Source organism: Monodelphis domestica, chromosome 5, assembly GCF_027887165.1.
Source record: "Monodelphis domestica isolate mMonDom1 chromosome 5, mMonDom1.pri, whole genome shotgun sequence".
NCBI classification, from domain to species: Eukaryota; Metazoa; Chordata; class Mammalia; order Didelphimorphia; family Didelphidae; genus Monodelphis; species Monodelphis domestica.
In genome coordinates, this window is record NC_077231.1 from 106,433,905 (window position 1) to 106,456,827 (window position 22,923).

The following is a 22,923-nucleotide window of genomic DNA, read 5'->3' on the forward strand; positions in this document are numbered from 1 at the left end:
AAGTTCAGAGAAACTGAGAAAAGTAAACTTATTTGAGCAAAAGGAACTCTTATGATGATATAGTGCTAACATTCTAACTAAGGGAGAAAAGTATCCCTTCAGAACCTATTATCTTCAACCAGTATTGAAGAAGACTTAAAAGAAAACTGGAGGTCTTGAAGAGTGGATTGGTTCTGTTCTGAGGGTTTGAAGAGGGGAAAGAGAGGACAAGGTTTAAGGCAAGGATATACTAATGTAACAAGGAAGAAAACAGAGGCATAACTGCTATTTCTCATAAATCTGGTATGCAAGCAGGAGAGAAGAAACATGGAAGACAGAGGTAGGGAGATGGGAATCAGATGAACCTCACAGTTATCTGAAAAGAATAAAGAAGGGTTAAAATCACACACACACACACACACACACACACACACACACACACACTCACAAACTCAATAGGAATACAAACAGGGATTGGAGTGGGGAAGAAGAGAAGTTCAAGACAAAAAAGGAATAGTCACACAAAATATCAAACTTCCTGCTCCTGAAGGGAGAATGGAAAGGGGAAAGAAAAAGAAAAAAAAAACTAGATCTTATGAACATGTCTCAGATTACCTCTCAGGCAACTGGTAGATGGCTGAACCAAGTGCGATCCATGTATGTCATGGACTACTATTATGTTTTAAGAAATGACTAGAGACAATCCTGGAGAGTATGAACAGAGGCAGAGTAAAATGAATGGAGCCAGGAGAACAACTTATACAAAGACAAAAGTGGAAAAGGGGAAAAAAACCTCAACTCTGAAGGACTTGGGAACTGTGATTAAGGCAGACCAACCATGTCTCCAGAAGGCCTATGAAAAAACATATTATTCTGATGGAGAAATGATGGTCATTAGATACTTTTATTGACATGGCTGATGTGCGGACATTACTGCTTAGTTATGCTTATTAATTATAAGGCTTTGGTTCTCCCCTCCCCAATCGTTCTTTGGATCCTTAATTTGGGAGAATACAAAGTATTGGGGCAAGGTAGGAGAAAGGGTTAGGCATGGTAATGCCAATAATAAGGACCATTGTAAATTTTTTAATGCAGAGAAAAGAACAAAAGAAAGTACAGACAAGCAGGACAGTTTTAGAAGTCGTGAATACGATTCATTATACTTTTAAACAAAGAAGTATGAAATGGAGATTTATGGCTTCATAAGAAATTCCCAATTTTAAAAAAGAGGTCCTAGAGCCAAATAAAGAAGACCTTTGATTATTTTTATACATTCTCCACTGTTCCAATCATATAGCATGAATAATGAGGTGCTGACAATGGAGCCAAACACTAAATAGTTAAAAACAAAACAGGAAAAGATGCCAGTAGTTGTGATCTCTTAACTGGCATTAGTACTGATTTAAATAAACAAGAAGATGACTCTTTCTCTCACCAGTGTGTTACTGTTGAAGTTGGGAAACATATGAGTTCCATATATATATATGTGTGCGTGTATGTAAATGTTGTATCAAGAAAATGCAGCAGAAGTCATCTTCACCTTGTCACATGAAGGGACATTATTGCCTTTGTAATTCCCAGTTTGGAGGTTAAGAGTTAAAACTGTCTTGCTACAAATATCTTCTTCCCCAAAGCATCAAGGATCAAGAACACCATTTTTTCCCTCTCTTCCCCATCTCTTTTTATGACTTTTAAGTTGGATTAAAACAATGTACTGTATGTAGGTAGGTCCACCTGGAAAGACCACTGAGAAGCTGTGGCTAGGATACAAAGAAGTTGCCTGGTCAACAATGATGCAAGTTACAGAGACTACACTAAGCCCAAACGCATCTGTGTGTAGGCGACTACCCATTTGCTTCCAAGTGTAATTAAAAGTATTAACTGTGTTCTAGAAAGCCCTCAGTTGCCTGGGCCCTTGAGAACTTAACTGTCCCCTCATGAAAATCAAACTCTTCCTGGATATTCTTGCTAATTATTAGCTTCACACTAAAATTTCTCAAATTCGATCCACAGAGAAGCTAGATTTTGATGGGCTATTTTTCTTTGGAGTGGCCTGAATTTAGGAATCTTCCTCCTTGACTTAGTCTAACAAGGGATTAATTTGTTTACTTTTCACACTGTAGAACATTTCTTTTAAAAGCAACATTTTCATGTAAAGTCATGGGGGGAGGACAAAGAGTAATTGTAATTCCACCCTGAAATGATTTTTTGCCACAAAGGTCTTCCTTTTACAGATACATGATAAATGTCATTGCGATCTTGGTTACAAGGGTATGGCATTACATACATTGAGGTGGCTATCTCAAGGAGATGAAAATTCCAAGTATTTACCGAGAGCCTAGTATGAACAAGGCACTGTGGTAGGCAGCAAAGAATACAGAGGGATGGTTCTAGCTCTCACAACACTTACAGTCCAGTGGGGAAGTTCAGACATATTTACAAATGACTGTAATTAATAACACAAAGTAGAATGTAAAAAGTACAAGAAAAGTAGATATTGTTTTAAAAATTAAGAGGAAGAAGAAATTACTTCTGGCTGAGGGAATCAGAAAAGGCTTCAGGGAAGAGGTAGTATCTGAGTCAGGCCTTGAAGAATGGGAAGAAATGGAGGAGAAAAATCTTAGGGAAAGGGAAGAACAGAAAGAAGCTCAAAATCATGAGACACATTCAAAGAGTGCCAAGTTGGTCCAGTTTGGGTGGAACAGGGGGTATAGGAAAGGGATGTATGGGAGTTAAGGCTGGAGGCTAAGTCAGGGAATGTTGCAGAATGCCAGGCAAGAAGGGAGACTATATTAGATATTGGTCCCAATTTAGAAGGCGAGTACAGTATACCAAAGTATCTGTCCTATTACCTGGAGATTTCAGTTTCAAGAATAGATAATCTGCTTGGCTACAAGAGGCCTAGCTTAGTTACTTTAAATGGGGTTTACCTGAGCAATAACTCAATTGAAAAATCCTTTGTTTGGGGACCTTTCTGCAAAGCCCTTTGTCAAACAGGCATGGGAGCCTGGGGGGAGGGGTGGGGACACACAGTGCAGGTCCCCACCCTCTCAGCAGAAATTACAGTTTGAGGACAGGTAAAACAGATATAAATAATTATTATACAAAGAAGAGGTGCAAAACAAATTTCTTTGTGAGGTCAAGGGGATGGGGGTGGAGGTGGAGATGTCCAAGCTGACAGGGTGGATCAGGGAAGAATGGGGAAGAGTATATAATAAAGGAAAACTTGTCTGTTCATAGATGCTGAAGATAAATGAGGACTAGTTGGAACATCTGGACATATGAGGAGGTATCTTCTACCTTGACTATTTATTATGGATCATGCCAACAAATATAATAATGTTATTAATATATTAAAAGCTTACAATAGATAAGAGTACAAAAAGAGGATGATATGTAAACATGTTCTGAAAAAATGCTGGAAGCACTATCTAAATCTAAGTTATGGTTAATATTAATGCTATTGATGAAGAAATAAATACAGTTCTATAAGTGTAAACTAAAAAATTTTACAAATCCGTTCCTACAAGGAGTCCTGGGTTCTAAAACAAGAGTGATAACAAAAATCCCAATAAATTCTGACAAAGAAACCAAGTATTCTGGCTGTGACTTGGCAAAACTAAGGACAAAATAAAGTTTATTCACATATCTGTCCCACTTGACAGAAATACTGCAAAAACCTCCTCAATAAAAACCAGACAACTCAAGTCAACTCTACCAGTTTTGACCAGTGGAAGAGAAAAGTCCCTTTTCCTTCCAAGACTGGCGAAAAATCCAAATGACACAAATGATTTGGGTGGGATGGAGAAGGAAGTTCATTCACTAGATTTTCAATACAGTGAGCCTCTGCAGCTTCCTTGGTGGCTTACAGCCAAGGTAAACAGGGAGCAGAGGCTGTGCTAGGAAGGGGCAGGAACAGCTTCAACAGGTGTTAGGAGCCAGATGTCACTTTGGATTTTCTTTTTCTTATGGTTTTTATTTTAAATTTTCACTGGATGTGACCCGACCAACTAAAGAACATCAAAATCATTAAGTGACACTAACAGCACTTCAAAGTTTCCAAAATGCCTTACATGGATTATCTCATTTGATCCTCACGATAATTTCTTAGAGAGGTGATATTTATGATCTCCATTGTCTAGCCTGAGAACCTGAGGTAGAGAGGGTAAGGGTCTTGCTCAGGACACACAATTATTAAGGGTCTGACTACATCCAACACTCACTCAGTCACCACTGCCTCAATCCAGTTATCTTGGTCCTTAAATTGGGGTATCCACAGCAGTGAATTAGATTTGTATGGATCTATATCATTCACAGATTTAGCACTAGAAGGGACCTCAGAAAACATCTAATACCAATGAGGAAACTGAGGCCCAAGGAGTTTAAGCAATTTGCATGTCACATAGTAAGTGTCAGAGGCATGGTATACTATGAGTCTATGACACCAGAGCAACAATTCAGAAAGCAGTATTTGTCTTTTACCTAGAGGTAACGAATGGGCAAAAGAGTATGCATAATCCCAATTAAAAAAAAATTAATGGCATCTTTTAGAAAAATTGATGGATGACCTCCGTCACTTTCTAGCTGTATGACCCTGGGTAAGTCACTTAAACCCAATTGCCTAGCCCGTACTGCTCTTCTGCCTTGGAACCAATACTTAGTCATCACTTTTAAGTAAGGATTTAAAAATAAAAAAAGAAAAGTGAAGATTGATGGTCTAATTATTACTAAGAATTTAACAAAATCAACAAATTTTAAAACTGGAAGAAACCTTAGGGATAATCTAGTTCAGTCCCAGAGAGATTAACTTATCTGCCCAATATCACACAGCACACAAATCACAGAGTTGGTATATTTTAACCCAAGTCTTCTGGAAGCAAACCCAGTGTGCCTCCTACTGTAGCTCCCTGCCAGACAAAAGCTCTTCACTGCATCCCTTTGGTGAGTTTTACAGTACATACCCATCATGATACAGTAGAGAGAAACAATGTGAGTCAGTGCTGCACATAATTTAAGGCACACTTTGGAACATGCTTAAAATTAGCCACTGAAACAAGCATTTCCTGATAACCTACTATCTGTAACTGAAGCAAGCAATAAATATCATTCATATTTATTCTTCTAAATTTCAAAACAAAAGTATTTATTTGCATGTCACATAAAAATAATTCTCAACTGCAGAGCACAAGACATTTGAATAAACTTCAAAGCTTTAACTATTTTAAATGCGTTTTTAATCCTGAAAATAGTTGTTGTCAATCACTCAGACTGGTAACTACCTTTATTGTATTTATCCAGTAGAAAGGTTAGTACTGTTGCTTAGAAGTTTTAATGTCATCACACTACATGTAGGGCATGGTGCTTGATTATAATCATAAAAGGTATTTTAAATCTCTATCACTTTTAAATGCAATAAGAGTTTTGGCCTTACATTTCATCCAAAGTAGTAGATACGCTATAAATTTTTTTTTTTTTAAAGTTTCTTGCAAATTTCCTGAAACAGAAAGATGATTTGAGTAGGAATTAAAAACAAATTTTCACATTTGAGGCCTATAAATATACAACCTCTATTGGTTCCTTTTTCCCCCCAAAATTTTTAGGAATTTAAATTGCATAGAAAATGGATAGTAAGGACTATGACTTGATTATGCCTTTAGTAGACTTGCTACAAATATGCCTTTTCTCTAGCATGCTGAGGAAATTTTATTCTTTAGAAAACAAATTTCAAAGGCAAAAAGGCCATTTTTTGATATATTAAATTCCATTTTTGTATCTCAAAGCCCAAATAATTTGCTGTGCTGGAATTATTCTAATTTTTATTGACATTGTAAAATTAGTCAGCTTTTAAAATTGGGAATCTTGTGTCATTTTGAGTATTTTTGAATAGTCATAAAATTTGACTTAGAGCTCAGATGGTGGAAAAGGTTCTTTATAATCCTCAAAATGCACATCCTTCTCAATGTTACAGAAATGTTTTATAGCCAGTTTTAGGTATATTTCTTATACAGATGGATATTCTCTTTAATACTCAAACTTCAGGTATTCTTTACCTTAAAAAAAAAACTTAGAAAAAGTTCTGTCAATGTATATGTGACCATTTGGGAATAAAAACATTTTTAGGTGGTCTGAATATTTTCTCCTAAATTTGTATAGTCATTCCCAGTCATGTGAACATAGATGGGTTGTTCCTAATTCATGAACAGCAAAATTAGCCTTCAGGTCCTGAGATTTAGTATTCTAAATTTCATAGAACTGATTCTGTGACCTTTAGTAAATCACTTAATCTCTTTGACCCCAGTGTTCTCATCTTCAAAATGAGTGGGTTGGATTACATGAGCTCTAAGGTCGTATCCAGCCTTAATGTTTATAAGTCTAGTATCTAGTAATTTGACCTTCTGTGTATGAATCCTTAACTTTAAAAAAAAATTATAATTTCTCATATTTTTGTTTCTTTTTTCTAATGCCTTCTCCTTCAATGACTCATTTCCATGGGCTCTTTCCATGAATTCCAGAATCAGAGAGACAAGCATTGGGGATCGGCAAAGACAAAATGTTTGTCACATTCCCCTAACTCTTCAGCAATTCCTGGATCTGCATTACCAGTGGCTGATACATACATACATACATTTCTCCTTTGCTATAGGTTGGGTCTTAAGTAGAGTTTTCAAATAAGTCCACAACAAGAAAAATGTAAAATATTTCTAAAATAGTCTAACATGTCAATTTTGCATCCTGTCTTCCTTCTATTAAAAATAAGGAAATCCATGATTTCATCCAGGTAATGTATGGTATGGAATATGCAGATCACAACACACTTCTTTGCCTTGGTTGCCTTTTTTTATGACATGAGGCCCAAGAAATGCTCAAGTGGTCCTCATAGTAATGAAATGCATGTCCATCACCTGGTAGTCCACAGAAGCTGTGGTATAAGACCATTCAGATTCTGCACTTTGTAGTCATTAAAAAAACCAGGGTCGGGGGGCAGCTGGGTAGCTCAGTGGATTGAGAGCCAGACCTAGAGATGGGAGGTCCTAGGTTCAAATCTGGCTCAAACACTTTCCAGCTGTGTGACCCTGGGCAAGTCACTTGACCCCCATTGCCTAGCCCTTACCGCTCTTCTGCCTTGGAACCAATACACAGTATTGACTCCAAGACAGAAGGTAAGGGTTTAAAAAAACAAAACAAAACAGGGTCACATTTAAAACCATGATGAGAAATGAGTGAGGATTTAAGTAAAAGACATTCATTGCCCTAAATCATTTTACTCATCTCTAATTTTCTTATTCTTCCCATCTTACTCCCTTCTGTGATTTCACAGAAATCAATAGAATTTAATTCCTAATAAGCCATATTGGATTTCTTATACCACCTACCATGATAGTGTTGAGCTTAACAGTAGAGAGGGGTATAATAGTTACTGTCTATTAAAGACATGTATATATAATTAGTCATTAACCTTCAACTCAACAAATACTTATTCGGCATCTACTATGTAGATTTAAACACATAAGGAATAGTCACTAATCACATAGAACTTTTAGGCATTTAATTATCAACTACTTTCAATTCCTGGTCACTGGATATTCGATGACATAAAATAATCTGTCCTTAAGGAGTTTGCATTATGTATGCTAAGGTAAAATATATGTATAAAAGCATTTTCAACATTTATACAGGATATTATTTAAAGGATAATTTTGAGGGAGATACAGCTAGTTGTAGATTAGAGGAATATGATTAGCTCTCTTAAAAGAGCTGCCTTTTGCTATGTTATATAGAATTCTAGGCAAGTATGTGGAAGACGACAATTTGATGTGGATCTGTATGAATGGTGGTAATACAGATGTCTAGAGATATGATAGAAAACTATCAAGAAGACTCATCTCTTCAGTCTTGTCATCTTTTATCAATCTAAAACTATTCTAATACTATTTTTGGTCTTATAGTTGACTCATTTATTGTTGGTTTTACAAAAAGTTCTTGTGTTTTTATATCTTTTCAGCCTTTTACTATTCCTTTTATTTTCATTAATTTGTTTTCTTTTCTTTTCTTTTTTTCCCCGGTTTTTCTTTTACTTTCTTGTGTCATTCAGTTTACATCCTCTTTCTGTGCATTTCTTAAAGGAATTTTTTTCAATCTGCTTCCTGTCCTTATGACCTCTTTACCTCCAGTGTTTCCAGTTTTTATCTCTTGTATGTAGAGACAGTCATTGTCTTTTCTCTTAAACTTCAGTGAAATGTTTCTGCTAGACTATGTTCATTTGCATCTCAGATGCAATGTATTGAAAACATTTCTCAGAGGTAATTGTGACTATTTTCTCTATTTCTCTCTACTTTAATGTGCTATTTGCCTGCTTAGCTTACTGTCTCATTTTTTCTATATACATATTCACTGATTCTTGTCCATTCTACCTTACCAGTGAATGCGACTTCCATCCTTGAATTTCTACTCATGTAGTAATCACTTTAGTATTTTCTCTTATATCTAATCTATTTCCACTGTCGGCTATTTGGTTTCCCTCCACTCTAAGCTTTTCCTTCTTTAGTAATCTTTGAAGCTTATGTTGCCATTACAATCATAAAGCATAGTTATTATTATGTTGTGGATGTCTCTAGTGTCAATCCCCTGACTTAAGAAATTTTAGTGCTTCTAACATCAAATATATAATTTATCTATTAGCATTTAAAGCATTTTTTACCAGGTGACTACAGCTTCTCTCTCCATATCCATTACAAATTACTCCTTTTTTTGATCTCTGAAATCTAGCTAACTTGTCCTTGTTGTTTCTCAAATATAATACTTTAATGCCTTTCCCCAGTTTAAGGACATGTGTCCTTGAATCTGGAAAGTCTTCCCTCTTCTTCTCAGCTTCCTAGACTATGTAGCTTTTTCTAAAGCTCAGTTGAAATGATTCTCCCTTCAGAAGTTCTTTCTAATTTTTCTTTTTTCACTTTTAGAATACATCATTTTGCATTTACTTCCTATTTGCTCCTTGCCTTTGTTCTTATAAGTATAAATTCCTTATAGACAAGGCTTGCTTCCTTTTTTATTTATTTATTTTTTTGGTGCCTTTTGTTCCAGATTCTAGCCTACTGCCCAGCACTTTGTAGGTGCTTAATAAGTGTTTGAGGACTGATTTATTTCTTTGCTCTCAATAGCTCATTTAGATGATTATGTTTTAGTATGTGTCCATTCTCCTCCTTCCTTCCCCACATTGCTGTTCTTGTGCTTGTTCTTTTTTGTTGTTTACTAAAATAAGTGCTTTATCCTTTTGTGTAGTGGGAGGAGAGTGGGTGGATAGGGGAAGTTCATTTTGATTTATAGTTGTGAAAGAACCAGGCAAATATTCTTAAAGTTAGATCCTAAACAGAAACCTATGATTTTTCTTTGTGTTAATGTCACCTAGATGTCACATAGACTGATGGATTTTATTGTTAGTAGAAGCTTTAAGAATTAATATTATTTATACTATTTCAGAAGGATTAAACTTGGAAAATTTTCTGTACTTTTATTTGTACATTTAGCTTTTAATACTCTAGCTTAGGCAACTATTTTGTTCATTGCCAGTGTTTGAGGTTGACAAAGTATATGTAGTCAACAACTCTTGCATCTTGCTAGTTAATGGATTCATAAATGGATCTTTTCAGTTTCTAATGAAATGCTTTTTGGGGTTAGTTGAATATCTCATCAAGCTTTCTGTTTCCTTTTTTTTTTACTAAGGTGATTATTAACCTGAAGTTTGTGAACCTAAAAAAATGTTCACAAATTACTTCAGTATAATTGATTTTTCTTGTAATTATTCTTCTTATTTTATTTTACGCAGTAAAAACATTCTGAGAAACACCATTGGATTCACAAAACTGGTAAATTAATTCATGGCATAAAGCATCCTAAGAAATCCTTCTTACCTATTTCTTACTATTATGAATCAGAACTCCTTTAAATGTGGAACTGTCCTTGTATTTTAATGAGTTTTAACCTAAACTGTTGTTAGCTTTTGGCCTTCTGTATATCATTTCTTGGCAAGAAAATTAAGTTAACTTGGCTGAAGGGATTTCTGTTTGACAAGTGCCTGTTGATTTATCTTGCTTACCGTTCTTATTGAATTAAACTTGATTTGTACTTTTTAATTTTTCTTTCTTAATGGTAACAATGTTTGTCTATTGTTTTATCTAAACTTCCCTACCTTTTCATTATCAGTATATTAAAAAAAAAAGAAGCTATCAGTGCTTTATTTTTATAATACCACTCAAAAAAGGAGTACTTATTAAGTAGGGCAGACTTTTTTCTACACATAATTCTTTTCCCCCATTCTCTTCATAAATTTCTTTAAGGGGAAGTTATTATTTGGTTATATAAGGAAATAGTTAAATCCCACCTATGATTATTTATCTAAATAAGTTACGTTAAATTTCCTCTCCCTTTTTCCTCTTCAAGGAAACCCTCCAACATAAGGAAGAATTTAATAAAGAATAGAATAAATAATTAGCACAACTGATGAATACATTGAAGCATCTGAAAATATAGGCAATGTTGCATAACTGTGCACTCTGTCTATAAATTATTTGTGATGTCTTTTTGTATTTTTTCTTTGTAGCCATGCTTGTTCTTTTTAATTTTGTGACATTTAATTTGATTTTGGGGTGGTTTTATTCTTTCCTTTGATAGTGTTTAGATTGTTTTTCGACTCTGCTTATTCACTCTGCATCTGTTCCTTTAATTCTTTATATGCTTCATGCTTCTTCATATTAATTATGCAATTTCTTACAGTATAAATTAAAGTATTTCAGTTATCACTTTCTGCTTAGCCATTCCTCAGTTGAAATCTGTTTTCATTTCTTTTTTTTTTCCTAAATGATTTTTCTAAATGGCCCTTTTGAGTTCTATGCCTAGTTATACTTTGGGGTCAAAGGGAATGGGCATTTTCTTTATTTGCATAATTTCAAATTTCTTCCTAAAATTATCATCTAAATTCCACCAATAATGTACCATTGTGTTTTTCTTTCCATTATCTTTCTGCATTTACTAATTTCTATATATTTTGTCTTTTCCAATTGCTAAATGTTAGATATTTCTATTCTAATTTTTTTTTTAATATTATGATCTTTACTATTAAGGTCATATGTCTATTTAGAATGTGTTGTGGAATGTGCTGTAAGGTGGTCTAAATCTAATCCCAGACTGCTTTCCAGTTTTTTCTGAATTGTGTGTGTGTGTGTGTGTGTTTTAATGATCAAATAAAGAATTTATCCCTATACTACCTCCTGATTTGACCTGGATATTTTCCACATTCCTGCATGTCCTTCTCTACTTCATATATCCTTCCATGTTGTAATATTCCTCGAAACCAAAAAAACAAAAAACATTAATTTAGCTGCATGCAGAATGTCTCTAGGTTCTATTCATAATGCCTTCTGTCTGAATTTTCATTGTCACCTTTACACTCCTATCTCCTTGTCTGTATTTAGAAGGGAAGTCTCTTATTGCTCTCCATTTTGCCATTGTTGCTGTTGCATTTATTTATTTCACATGTGTTTCCTTTGTTTAAGTTTTTGAAAAGGAAATGATCAGGTCTGATTTTCTTTCAAAAATTATTTATGCTTTTCTTTATTATTAAATGTCGTTTTTTTCCCATGTATGACTAAAACAGGCCAGATTAGGGTAAGTCACCCTGTACTATATCCTAAGCTCCCTTGTTCTTAAGAACACATCATTCCTCCTACATTTTTCTAGGGGGTACAGCATAGTATCATTTTTTTTTTATTTTAAACATTATTTTATTTGGTCATTTCCAAACATTATTCACTGGAAACAAAGATAATTTTCTTTTCCTCCCCGCCCCCCCTCCCACCACCTTTCCCTCTCCCATAGTTGATGCACGATTCCACTGGTTATCACATGTGTTCTTGACTCGAACCCATTTCCCTGTTGTTGGTATTTGCATTGGAGTGTTCATTTAGAGTCTCTCCTCAGTCATATCCCCCCAACCCCTGTAGTCAAGCAGTTGCTTTTCATCGGTGTTTTTACTGCCACAGTTTATCCTCTGCTTGTGGATAGTATTTTTTAGATCCCTGCAGATTGTTCAGGGACATTGCATTGTCACTAATAGAGAAGTCCATCACCTTCTATTGTACCACAGTGTATCAGTCTCTGTGTACAATGTTTTCCTGGTTCTGCTCCTTTCGCTCTGCATCAATTCCTGGAGGTTATTCCAGTCTCCATGGAATTCCTCCACTTTATTATTCCTTTTAGCACAATAGTATTCCATCACCAACATATACCACAGTTTGTTCAGCCATTCCCCAATTGAGGGGCATCCCCTCATTTTCCAATTTTTGGCCACCACAAAGAGTGCAGCTATGAATATTCTTGTACAAGTCTTCATAGTATCATTTTTAATCCTCTTTTTATTTGTAAATCTTTCTCCTGTTGGCTTGTAGAATTTGTTGTTGCTGAATTGATTTATTAAATTTTATCACTGTGTGCCATGGAGTTTGCAACCTTTGTTTTTTTTTTCTGGAAGTGATCTTTGATATCTTTCCATTGCAATTTCATTTTCTATCTTTAGAGGTTCTGCACCATTCTCTTAATTTTCTTCATTTTGGTGTTAAGTTTTTTTCCTCGTTATGTTCTTCTTTTGTCCCAATGTGAGAATGTGATCCTTAGGTTGTCTCTGTTCATCATATCTTCAAGTTTATTATGTTTTGCTTGCATTGGGAATGGATTTTCTTTCTGTTACTGCTTTTTTGCTTCTCTTATTCTAGATTTTGCTTTACTTCAGTATATTTTCATTGCTAATTTTTTATTATTTTGCTTTTCTATTTTGCCTGTTTTGTGCGCAGGCTATAAAGTTTGATCTCATAATTCTCTTTTTTGAACCACTAAAGAATAGAGTGTTGTGGTTTCATGGTCTCTACTTCCCCAGGTTTCTTTGTTTATCAAGTGTTGGATCATTTTCTTTTGTTTTGCATTTATTCATAGATACCTGAACTAGTTTACCAGATATGGTGGTGTTATTTCCATCTTACAATTTTTTCCTATTGATTTATCTGTTCGTTATCTAAGTCTTAGAGTTTTCCTTTTCCTGAGATCTTTAGTAATTTGTGTCACCCACCACAACTTTACCATATTTTTCTTATCATTCACTCTCTAATTTCCTCCCCTCTGATTGCTATTTTCTTAGGGTCTGGCTTTCCAAGCACCTTCGCCATTGAATGAGTTATGTTTCACTAGCCTAGGTCTTTGACTCAACAGATTTTTTTGGGTGGTCTGAACTGGCTCCCAGCAGAATGCTATGCTCTTTTCCTGAGGCTTAGTAGAGTGCTGCCTCCAATTCTACCTCTTTCCTGCCTCCACTGAAATTAAAATGTCCTCTTGTCCTGCTCCTTCTGTTCCTTAATTATTTGGCCTACTGTCTGCACTTTGAAGTTTTGTAGAGCAGGTCTTTCAGGATTGTAATATCAACTGACTCTGCTGGTATTACAGGGTTGTTGTCCTAGTTATGACTGTTGGTGCTACAGAGTTGCTTGCCCCAGCACAGGCACTTCACAAGTTTTGCAGCACTGGTGCTTTTCCTTATGATGGGTCATGGCTGCCTCACTCCAAAGCCTAGAGGCCTCCATAACACCTGAAAGAAAGAGGCTAAGCCTTGGTCATATCTAGTAATTCAGCTGTTTTTCAGATAGAATGGGAGGAGGGGAAGGTATGCTGAGCAAGTTCAGGATCAGTGAATATCTGTTCATGGGTTTTTAGGTTTGTCTTTTTAACCTTTTGGATTCTGGGCATCCTAGACAATGGAGATGGTTGAAGGTGCTTTATCTTTGGCCTGTAAGTTCTGATTTGGAGAGATTTGAGAGGTCTTAGGCATCAGAGTAAATGGCCATTACTTCATTTTGTTGCTCACAAGATCTAGTTTTAAATTATGTCTTAATCTTTGAATTTATATGTGTTTAGAAATTTATAACAATTCATTTTACAATCAAATTAATATTTTGCTTAAAGCAAATGCAATATGCTAAGATTTTTTTATTTCTGCAGTGAATCAGTTATGAAGCATTTAATTAAACACCTACTATATATGCTAGATGTTCAGGATACAATAAAAAATAATGAATTATGTTGGGAATTTAAAGTAAAAAATCAAGTAGTGATGTTAGCAGGTTATCTGAGTATTTCCTTTTTTAGGGTTTATGTAATTTTGGTCTTTTTTTTTTCCTTTTTTTAACCTTACTGTCCATCTTAGAATCAATAATGTATATTGGTTCCAAGGCAGAAGAGGGTTGTAAGGGCTAGGCAACGGGGGTTAAGTGACTCACCCCAGGTCACAGCTAGGAAGTTTCTGAGGCTGGATTTGAATTCAGGACCTCCTGTCTCTAAGCTTGTTTTTTAATCCACTGAGTTACCCAGATGCTCCCAAATTTTGGTCTTACATTATTACCTCATTGCTTTGTTAAAACTCCTCTCCAGGGTTATTAACGGCCCAATGAAATTCAGTTACCTTTTTTCATCTTCTTTCTTATCCTTATGATGCTATGTTTATTAAAATTGACCCCTCTTTTCTTCTTAATGGGCTAACCTCCTTTGGATTCTGCCACACTTAGACTCTCTTGATTCTTCTGATCATGCCCTTTCTGTTTCCCAGAACCCCAAGTTCTCCTATATTTCTCCAAACTACCAAGACTACCTCCCTAATTTCAATTCACTTTTATGCAGAAGATTAGTAAACGTTTCTCTAGCCTTATAATTCCTCAATTTTCTGTACACAGAAAGCTGTCACACGGGAGCTTTGCTGTTGTCATTTCAAACTCAAACTGTCCAAAAGTGAACTTATCTTAAAACGCAAACCAGTTCTTCTCCTTTGTTCTCTATTTTATATAGAGATAGTACCAACCTTTGAGTTACTCATGCATGAACCTTGAGAATAATCTCTTGACTTTCTTTGTTTTCTTCCCCTTTTTGCCCCATTAAATCCTTGTTAGGCTTGAACATATTCCTGTATTTTTCTTTGAAATGTTTCTCTTTCTCCATCCTTCCACTACCACTACCTCGAATCCAGCTTTCCCATAATAATTTGCTAATTTTATTTCCTTGCTTTACATTGTTTTATTATTCTCCAATCTATCCTTCTACTGTTGCCTGAGTAATCTTCTTTATGTAGTCCTTTCTCTAGAACCTTCTTTGGTTTCTATTCAATGCTGACTAAAGTACATACTTCTTATTTTGCCAGTCAAGGCTTTTTGCAATTTAGGTCGATTTTATAATAATACTTTTCTAATCATATAACCTCTTTAATTCAGCCAAATTTTTGTCTATGATCCCAAATAGAGACACCAGAGAAAAAGACCAAGGTACTAAATATTTCTGATCCTCAGTAAAGTTAACCGTATAAATTTGAAACACCCATTCCTCTGGATATTGTGAAGCTCGAATAGCACTGTATATAGTCAGCTATTATTTTTATTGTATCATATTTTGTTATTATCCATTCTTTAATTCATATCCATCTTTTTATCTCAGAGCATTGCTCATATTACATGATTAATGTGCAGAATTAAATTGGCATGTGTACTTGAGAAAATCCACATACTTTTTAAAGAATTGTTTTGTAATAAGTTCACAAAATAAAATGCAAATTGGTTTGCTGGCCTTTTTAAAACAAATTTTTCAATAATTAGTTATTAATGATAATTATCTAACATAGTACTTAGTTCAGATTTCTAGATCATTCCTAGTTAATAATATAGTCAACACCAAGTTCACTTCAGTTCTTAATTTCACTTTACCTTTTAATTGTATAAACTTGAACCGATTTTTTAATGCCTAGAATTTTTTTTTTCAGGAATTCCTAAATAGGAAAAATTGTGTTACTTCCTAATTTGCCTAGTATTTATTTTTTTCCCTCAGATTATATGTCAATATATTTCTAAATAATTATTTTCTGACATTTTATGAACTGTTACCTTTTTCCCTTTACCCCCTTTTCCCTCCACAGTGTGTAATAGATTGTACATGGATTATCTTACACATATTTTTGTGTTTATCGTGTTGTCAACACAGACACATCACTTATATTAGAGAAAAATTAATGGAGGAAATAAAGTGAAGAATGGCATTCTTGAATCTGCATTCAGGCTCTTGTTAGTTCCTTCTGTGGTAGATAGTTTTTTTCATCATGAATCACTTGGAGTTGTCCTGGATTCTTGCATTGCTGATAATAGTTAAGTTGTTCACAGTGGATTATACTTCATTTCTGGAACTGTGTACAGTGTTCTCCTGGTTCTACTTACTTCATTTTGTTTCACTTCATAGGAATGCAAGGTTTTTTGTGATCTTATTTACCTTTTTTTCCCATTCCTTTTTTTTTCTTTTTTAAACCCTTACCTTCCATCTTAGAATCAATACTGTGTATTGTTATAAGGTAGGAAAGCAGTTAAGGACTAGACAATGGAAATTAAGTTAAGTAACTTGCCCAGGGTCACATAAAATTTTTTGAGGCTTTGGGACCTCCCATCGTAATCCACTGAACCATCTAGCTGCCGCCTATGTTTGTAATTTCTTATGGTATTATAGTATTCATATACCACTACTTATTCAGCCAATACCCAATTGATGGACATCTCTTCAGTTTCCAGATCTTTGCTAGCCCACAAAAAGCTGCTTATAAATATTTTTGTACAAGTAGGTTTTTCTTTTGTTTCCCCTTCTCAGACCTCTATGTGATACAGAACTAGTTGTTATATTGTTGGGTCAAAGGATATGTACAGTTTTATGACCCTTTGGGCATAGTTCCAAATTGTTCTCTGGAATGTTGTATCTGTTCACTGTTCCAATTTTTCCACATTGCCTTTAGCATTTATCATTTTCTTTTTTTGCCATATTGGCCAGATAAGGGAGAGATGATACCTCAGAGCTGTTTTAATTTGCATTTTTTAATGAAGAATGATTTGGAGCTTTTTTTCATATGGCTAAAGATAGTTTTAATTCTTTCATTGAGAATTATCTGTTCATATCTTTTGACCATTTATCAATTGGGGAATGCTTCATATTCTTATAAATCTGATTTTGTTCTCTATATATTTGAGAAATGAGACCTTTGTCAGATACTTGATATAAATTTCCCCTTCAGTTATTTTCCTTCTAATCTCTTGCATTGGTGTTGTTTGTGCAAACTTTGTAATTTAATGTAGGCAGTTATCTATTTTATATCTTGTAATGTTCACTTTGTCTTTTTTGAACATAAATTCTTCCTTAATCCATAGATCTGAACAGTAAACTAGTCCATATTCCCCTATTTTATTTATGGTATTATTTTTTTTCCTAAAATCATGTATCTATTTCTACTTTATCTGGGCATATGGTGTGAGGTATTGATCTGTGTCTACTTTTCTGCCATATTATTTTCTAGTTTTCCTAGCAGTTTTTGGCAAATAGAAAGTCCTTCCAAAATCTTGGGAAGCTGGGGTTTGTCAAACACTTGGTTACTATGTTTAGTTACTACTGTGGGTTGAGTGTCTAATTGCATTGATTCACTACTGTATTTCTTTGCCAGTGTCTAATTGTTTTGAAGGTTTGCCACTTTTTATAATACAGTTTGAGATCTTGTAAAGCCAAACCACCTTTCTTTGTATTTTTTTTAATAATTCCCTTGATATTCCTAGCCTGTTTTTCTTTCAGGTGATTTTTATTAATTTTTTTCTAGCTCTGTGAAATAATATTTGGGGAATTTGGTTGGTATGGCACTACATGGATAAGTTAGGTAGAATTGTCATTTTTAGAATGTTGGCTTGGCCTACCCTGTGCATAATGTTGTGAATTTGAGGAATATCAAAACTTATTCTATAACTTCTCCTTTAGCTTATATAGGGAAAATTACTTGCCTTTACCTGTCTTATCTGTCTTAAAAAATTTAAGTAGTACACCTGAATCTGACAGAGGAAATTAATTCTGATAATTTCTTTTTGTTTCTTCTCTGTGTGACTTACTATGATAATTTTTATTTTATTTTTATAAATTCACTGCTATTCTTCCCTATCTCACAAGATTAGAGAATCTGAAATTTTGATATTACCACAAAGGTCATATAGTCAATCTTATTTAAGCAGAAGTATTATCTTTCACCAATAGGTGATCATCCAGGTTTTGCTTGGAGACTTCTATTTGAGACGGAAGCCATTACCTACCGCAGTAGCCCATTTTACTTGTTGGAGCTCTAATTATTGGACAGTTTTTCATTGCATTAAAAACATAAGAAGAATCATGGAATGCGGTTAGACAGTTAGCCTTGGTGTCAAAAAGATCTAAGTTTAAGTCATACCTCTGTTTCACGTTGCCACTGTGTGACAGAGAGCACTAGTCACTTAAATTTCTCAATGTTTTCAGACAACTTCCTCTCATTGTCTCTTATACTGCTCTGTATGTGTGTAAAACCACATGTCTGCTTACCTCCTATCACCATGGAAATATTCATCAATTTATATAAAGTTAAAAATGTGCCTCCTTATCTATTCTATTTTTCAGCATCATTCATTCTTGTGAGCGTAATCTTCAATTCTGGAGGCATTTTTTTCACCTGTTGTTTGTCCTTCATTTTGAAGAAGATCAATGATATCATGGGTCAAGTCTTGATTTGAGACAGTTACACAGAGTTGTCAGACTCACTCTCTTACAGAGTTATTGAAGTTTAGTGGCAAGAGCAAAGTCAGGATAACTGATGATGACCTGGGGTGTTGTGAATGTCTTAGATGTCTGACTAAGTTCTAGGAGCTCCACAGTGCCTACTTTGATCACCTTCATAGCCATTAGAACACATTTTTCTCAATCTGCCATTCTGCCAGGGGAAGTCTTCATATGCTTGGGTTAAACATCCCTCCAAGTCACTGAAAGGTTTGAAGCCTGTCAATTACCCTTCCTCAAAATGTTTTCCAAGAAGATTTTACTGGGGCTTTTTGAAGCCATAGTAGATAGTTGGGTAACAGGTAGACACCAAAGGTAGAGTTTGGTAGCCCTCACAGCAGAGGTGTTAGTCCTCTCTGTACCCTCCATATAACCCTGTTAAGGCCAAATAAAAAGTAAGAAGCTTATAGTAGGTAAATGGCATTGTGATAGATTAAAGAGATCCTGAGGATAAATTAATGATAGTTAATATTTATATAGCACTTTAAGGTTTGCAAAGTGCTTTTTAGAAATAGTATCTTGAACCTCACAACCACCCTGGGAGGTAGGTGCTAGTATGATTCCCATTTTATAGAAGAGGAAACCCGAGGCAGATAGATGTTATAACCAAAGAACCTTTTAGGGATTGTGTTTTTCTCCAATTAAATTTTTAAAATTTTACAAATAACTTTTTTTAAACAACACCAGAATTTTTTTAAGTCTCTCTGCTCTCTATTTCAAGAGAACTAACTTATGTAACTCTTTTTCTTTTTTCTTTCTTTCTTTTTTTTTTTATAAACCCTTACCTTCCGTCTTGGAGTCAATAGGCAGAAGAGTGGTAAGGGCTAGGCAATGGGGGTCACGTGATCTGCCCAGGGTCACACAGCTAAGAAGTATCTGAGGCCAGATTTGAACCTAGGACCTCCTGTCTCTAGGCCTGGTTCTCCATCCACTGAGCTACCCAGGTGCCCCCTTGTAACTTTTTCAAATGAAAAAGAGGAAAAGAAAAAACAGTTCAAGTTACCAAAAAAAGCACGAAAATCTATACAATGAATGTATCCACTGACCTTTCAGCTCTTCAAAGGAGTCGGGAGGGAATGTTTTATCATTTCTCCTCTGAGGCACATTTGTTCTTTCAAATTTTTATTCTTTTCTTTTTCTGTAGTTGTTCTTTCCATTTGTGGTAGTCATTGTCTGTAAGGTTTTCTTGGCTTTGCTTACTTCACTCAGCATCAGATCACATAAATTTCATGTTTCTCAGTGTTCAACATGTGTCATTTCTATTGTCACAATTTCTTTGACCATTCTTCACTTGATAGATAAAAACTTTATTTTCCAATTCTTTACTACTCCATAAAATGGTACTATAAATATTTCTTCTCATTTATAGTCCCCTTTAGAGTATAAACCTAATATCTAGATCAAAGGGTATGGACATTTTATTTTATTCACTTAATTGACATATAAATTTCTTTCCAAAATTGTTAAAATGATTCAGAATTCCACAAACATTGTGCTTTCCAATTTTGATGTCTGCCTTTCATCCAACTTTCACCTGTGCCTCTAGAAAGCTGCTGTGGCCTCACTTTAACCAGGTTGAGGGTAACAATGACCCGAAATCCATCTAATTTCTTCCAAAGAAAAAGTGTTTTTCCAGTGGCCTTGTTGGTAACTGAAGCAGGCACTGTGGAGCTTGGTCAGACTAAGAACTCTTCCAAGGTCATCCACTGCATCTCAGGCCATCACCACCCATTCTGCCTCACTTAAATTCAAGTTATACTCAAGTCATGATGTCATTGGTCTGAAGGGTGAATTCAACAACACAACAATATAGATTTCTTTTTGAGAAAGATAATCAATGTTTATACTATGCCTTAAATACAAAATGGAAAAAACTACAAAAAATACATAAGAATAATACTCAAAGTATTTTCATTAAGGATAAGGAGTCAAATATGGACTAGACCTTCAAATTCATTGTTATAGAGAACTCCCTGAAGAGAAAATTTCCTCTACCAATGCCAGTTAGCATGATTTTCTGTTTAAAATCTTACAGAATTTCCTCATGTACTGAGAGGTTAAGTGACTTATTCTGGGTCATACAGTTAATATGTCAAAAGTTGAACTTTTATAGCCTGCTGACTCCAAGGATTGCTCTTTACCTCCTTCGTCACACTGCCTGTCTTTGATTTTCATCAAAACACATATAAATCTCTTGTAGCTCAGGGTACATAAATAAAGTAGGCCCTTTAAGGCATAAGTGAGATATGTGGGCAATGAACAATAAGCTGAGAATAATGCTGATATTATAAAAACTTGACAAAAATAGATGAGTTCAACACAAGGAAGGTTTTAAAGATTGATTAATTTTGATTTTGATATCAGTTTGTGATACCACCTGGACATCCAGTGTGAAATCTCAAATACACTTTTTGATGGAGTTATCAGAGTTCAGGAGAGATTCTGGTGTTGGATATATAGATTTAGGAGTAGATAGTAGAGATGGCAAGTAAACCCAAAAAAGATTAGAAGGCTACCTTTAAAGAGTATCTATGGAGAAAAGAGGGCCCAGGAAAGACACTTAACTCCCTGTTAAGGGGCATATTACAGATAAGTCAGTAAAGGAAACTGAGAGGCCAAACAAATGGAAAGAGAACTGAGAAAGGAGTAATGAAAACCCAAAGAGAATCAAAAAAGAGAGTCACTATTGCCAAACACAGCATAAAAATGACAGAGGAAAAAAACAAAGCAAACAGTGAAATTTGTTAATTAAAAGAAACTTTGATGAAACTTGGGAGAGATCCCTTTCAGTTGATTGATGAGATAAGAGACCAGATTGAAAGGAGTTTAGGAAGTATTGAGGACCAGAAATAAGAGACAGTGAATGCAAACATAGTCTTTTCTAGGGTTTTGGTTCAGAAAAGGAGATAGGGGTGAGACATAGGATGATTGAATGGGGCAATAATCTACTAGAGATAACAGCAATAAATGGGATAAAGGCTATGTTTTAGTTAGCCTTTGACAGTGAAATGGTTCATGTTATCATATTATAGGGGGAAAATGACTATATGATGTGAGGAGGTGATGTGAAGGATCTTGAGGATCCTCACAAGGATGTGAAGGATTTTGAGATGAAAGAAGAAGAGGGGAAATTAATAATTCATCAGAGTTTTAGGATATAAAATAAATCCACAACAAATCACCAGGATTTCTGGGTATCAATAAAACAACCCAGCAATGAGAGACAAAGAAATCTGATATAAAATAACTAAGCATGGGAATTTGTAAAATAACTAAACCAGGAGTTACAAAACCTTTTATAGAAATACAGACTTAAATAATAGGAAGAGTCATTGACAAGTTGAGTCAATATGATATAAATGACAATACCACCTAAATTAATTTATTGTTGTACAAATAATACAATAAAATTTGACTAAGCTAACTGGTGACTATGGTAGAAGCTGGGAATGCCTAAATGAAGATTCAATTTGCAGCTAGGATAGATTGATGATTAGTGAGTTAGAGGGACTGACAGAAGGGACAATTTTCTGGAGGAATTGGTATGACACAAATCACTCTGTGACCTCTCTTGCTTCTTTAGTATAAAGCAGTGGCACATATTAAATTTAATTACATTTAAATTAAAGTTAAATGATAATATTTCTTAAAAATGATAAATTATTAGGGCAAAAATAACCTGAAAATTATTAATGTTTAAATAATTACTCATTAATAATGTATAATAAAAATATATGCCATAACTTGACAACATTTACATAATATTTACTTTGTTGAGTGAATGTTGTTTTGGTAGTGTGATTTTGCAATATAGAATCTGTTAGAAAACTGTTACCATGAAGAGGTTGTTTAAATCTCAAGGGTTAGGGAGAGTATAGAGGTGGACAATCTAAAAGTTTTTAAGGAGTAAAATGGTATGCTACAGAGTACCACATAAAATGGGCACTATATCAAAAGTAGGTTTAAAATGGGTGCTATATCAAAAGTAGGGCCCAGAGGATCTTTAGGAAGCAGAACACTATATGCAAAACTGTATTGGTACTGGCTAAGAAAGGTCAGGTATACTGTACACAATAGTAGATGATCATAGTAATCTAATGTTTGATAAACACAAAGATCCAAATTTTGGGGACAAGAATTCGCTACTTGACAAAAATTTCTGGGAAAATTGGAAAGCAATTAGTCAGTAACTAGATATAGACTAACATCTCATACTGAATAAATAAGGTCAAATAAATAAAGTCAAAATGGGCATATGATTTAGACACAAAG

The 22,923-nt window shown here is 34.7% G+C and overlaps 1 protein-coding gene across 13 annotated transcripts in view; it reads left to right on the plus strand.

Annotated features, from left to right (window-relative positions):
• ARID2 (AT-rich interaction domain 2) overlaps positions 1-22,923 on the plus strand; it is a 237,071-nt gene that overhangs the window by 101,167 nt on the left and 112,981 nt on the right. For 5 of the 13 annotated variants that reach the window (XM_056799014.1, XM_056799017.1, XM_016426009.2 and 2 more), the window contains one exon: positions 3,220-3,268. The exons of the other annotated variants lie outside the window; for them this stretch is intronic. In XM_056799014.1, coding sequence (XP_056654992.1) covers positions 3,261-3,268 — 8 coding nt within the window. In that variant the 5' untranslated portion in view covers positions 3,220-3,260. The remainder of the gene's footprint in view (positions 1-3,219; positions 3,269-22,923) is intronic. 13 annotated transcript variants of the gene reach the window in all.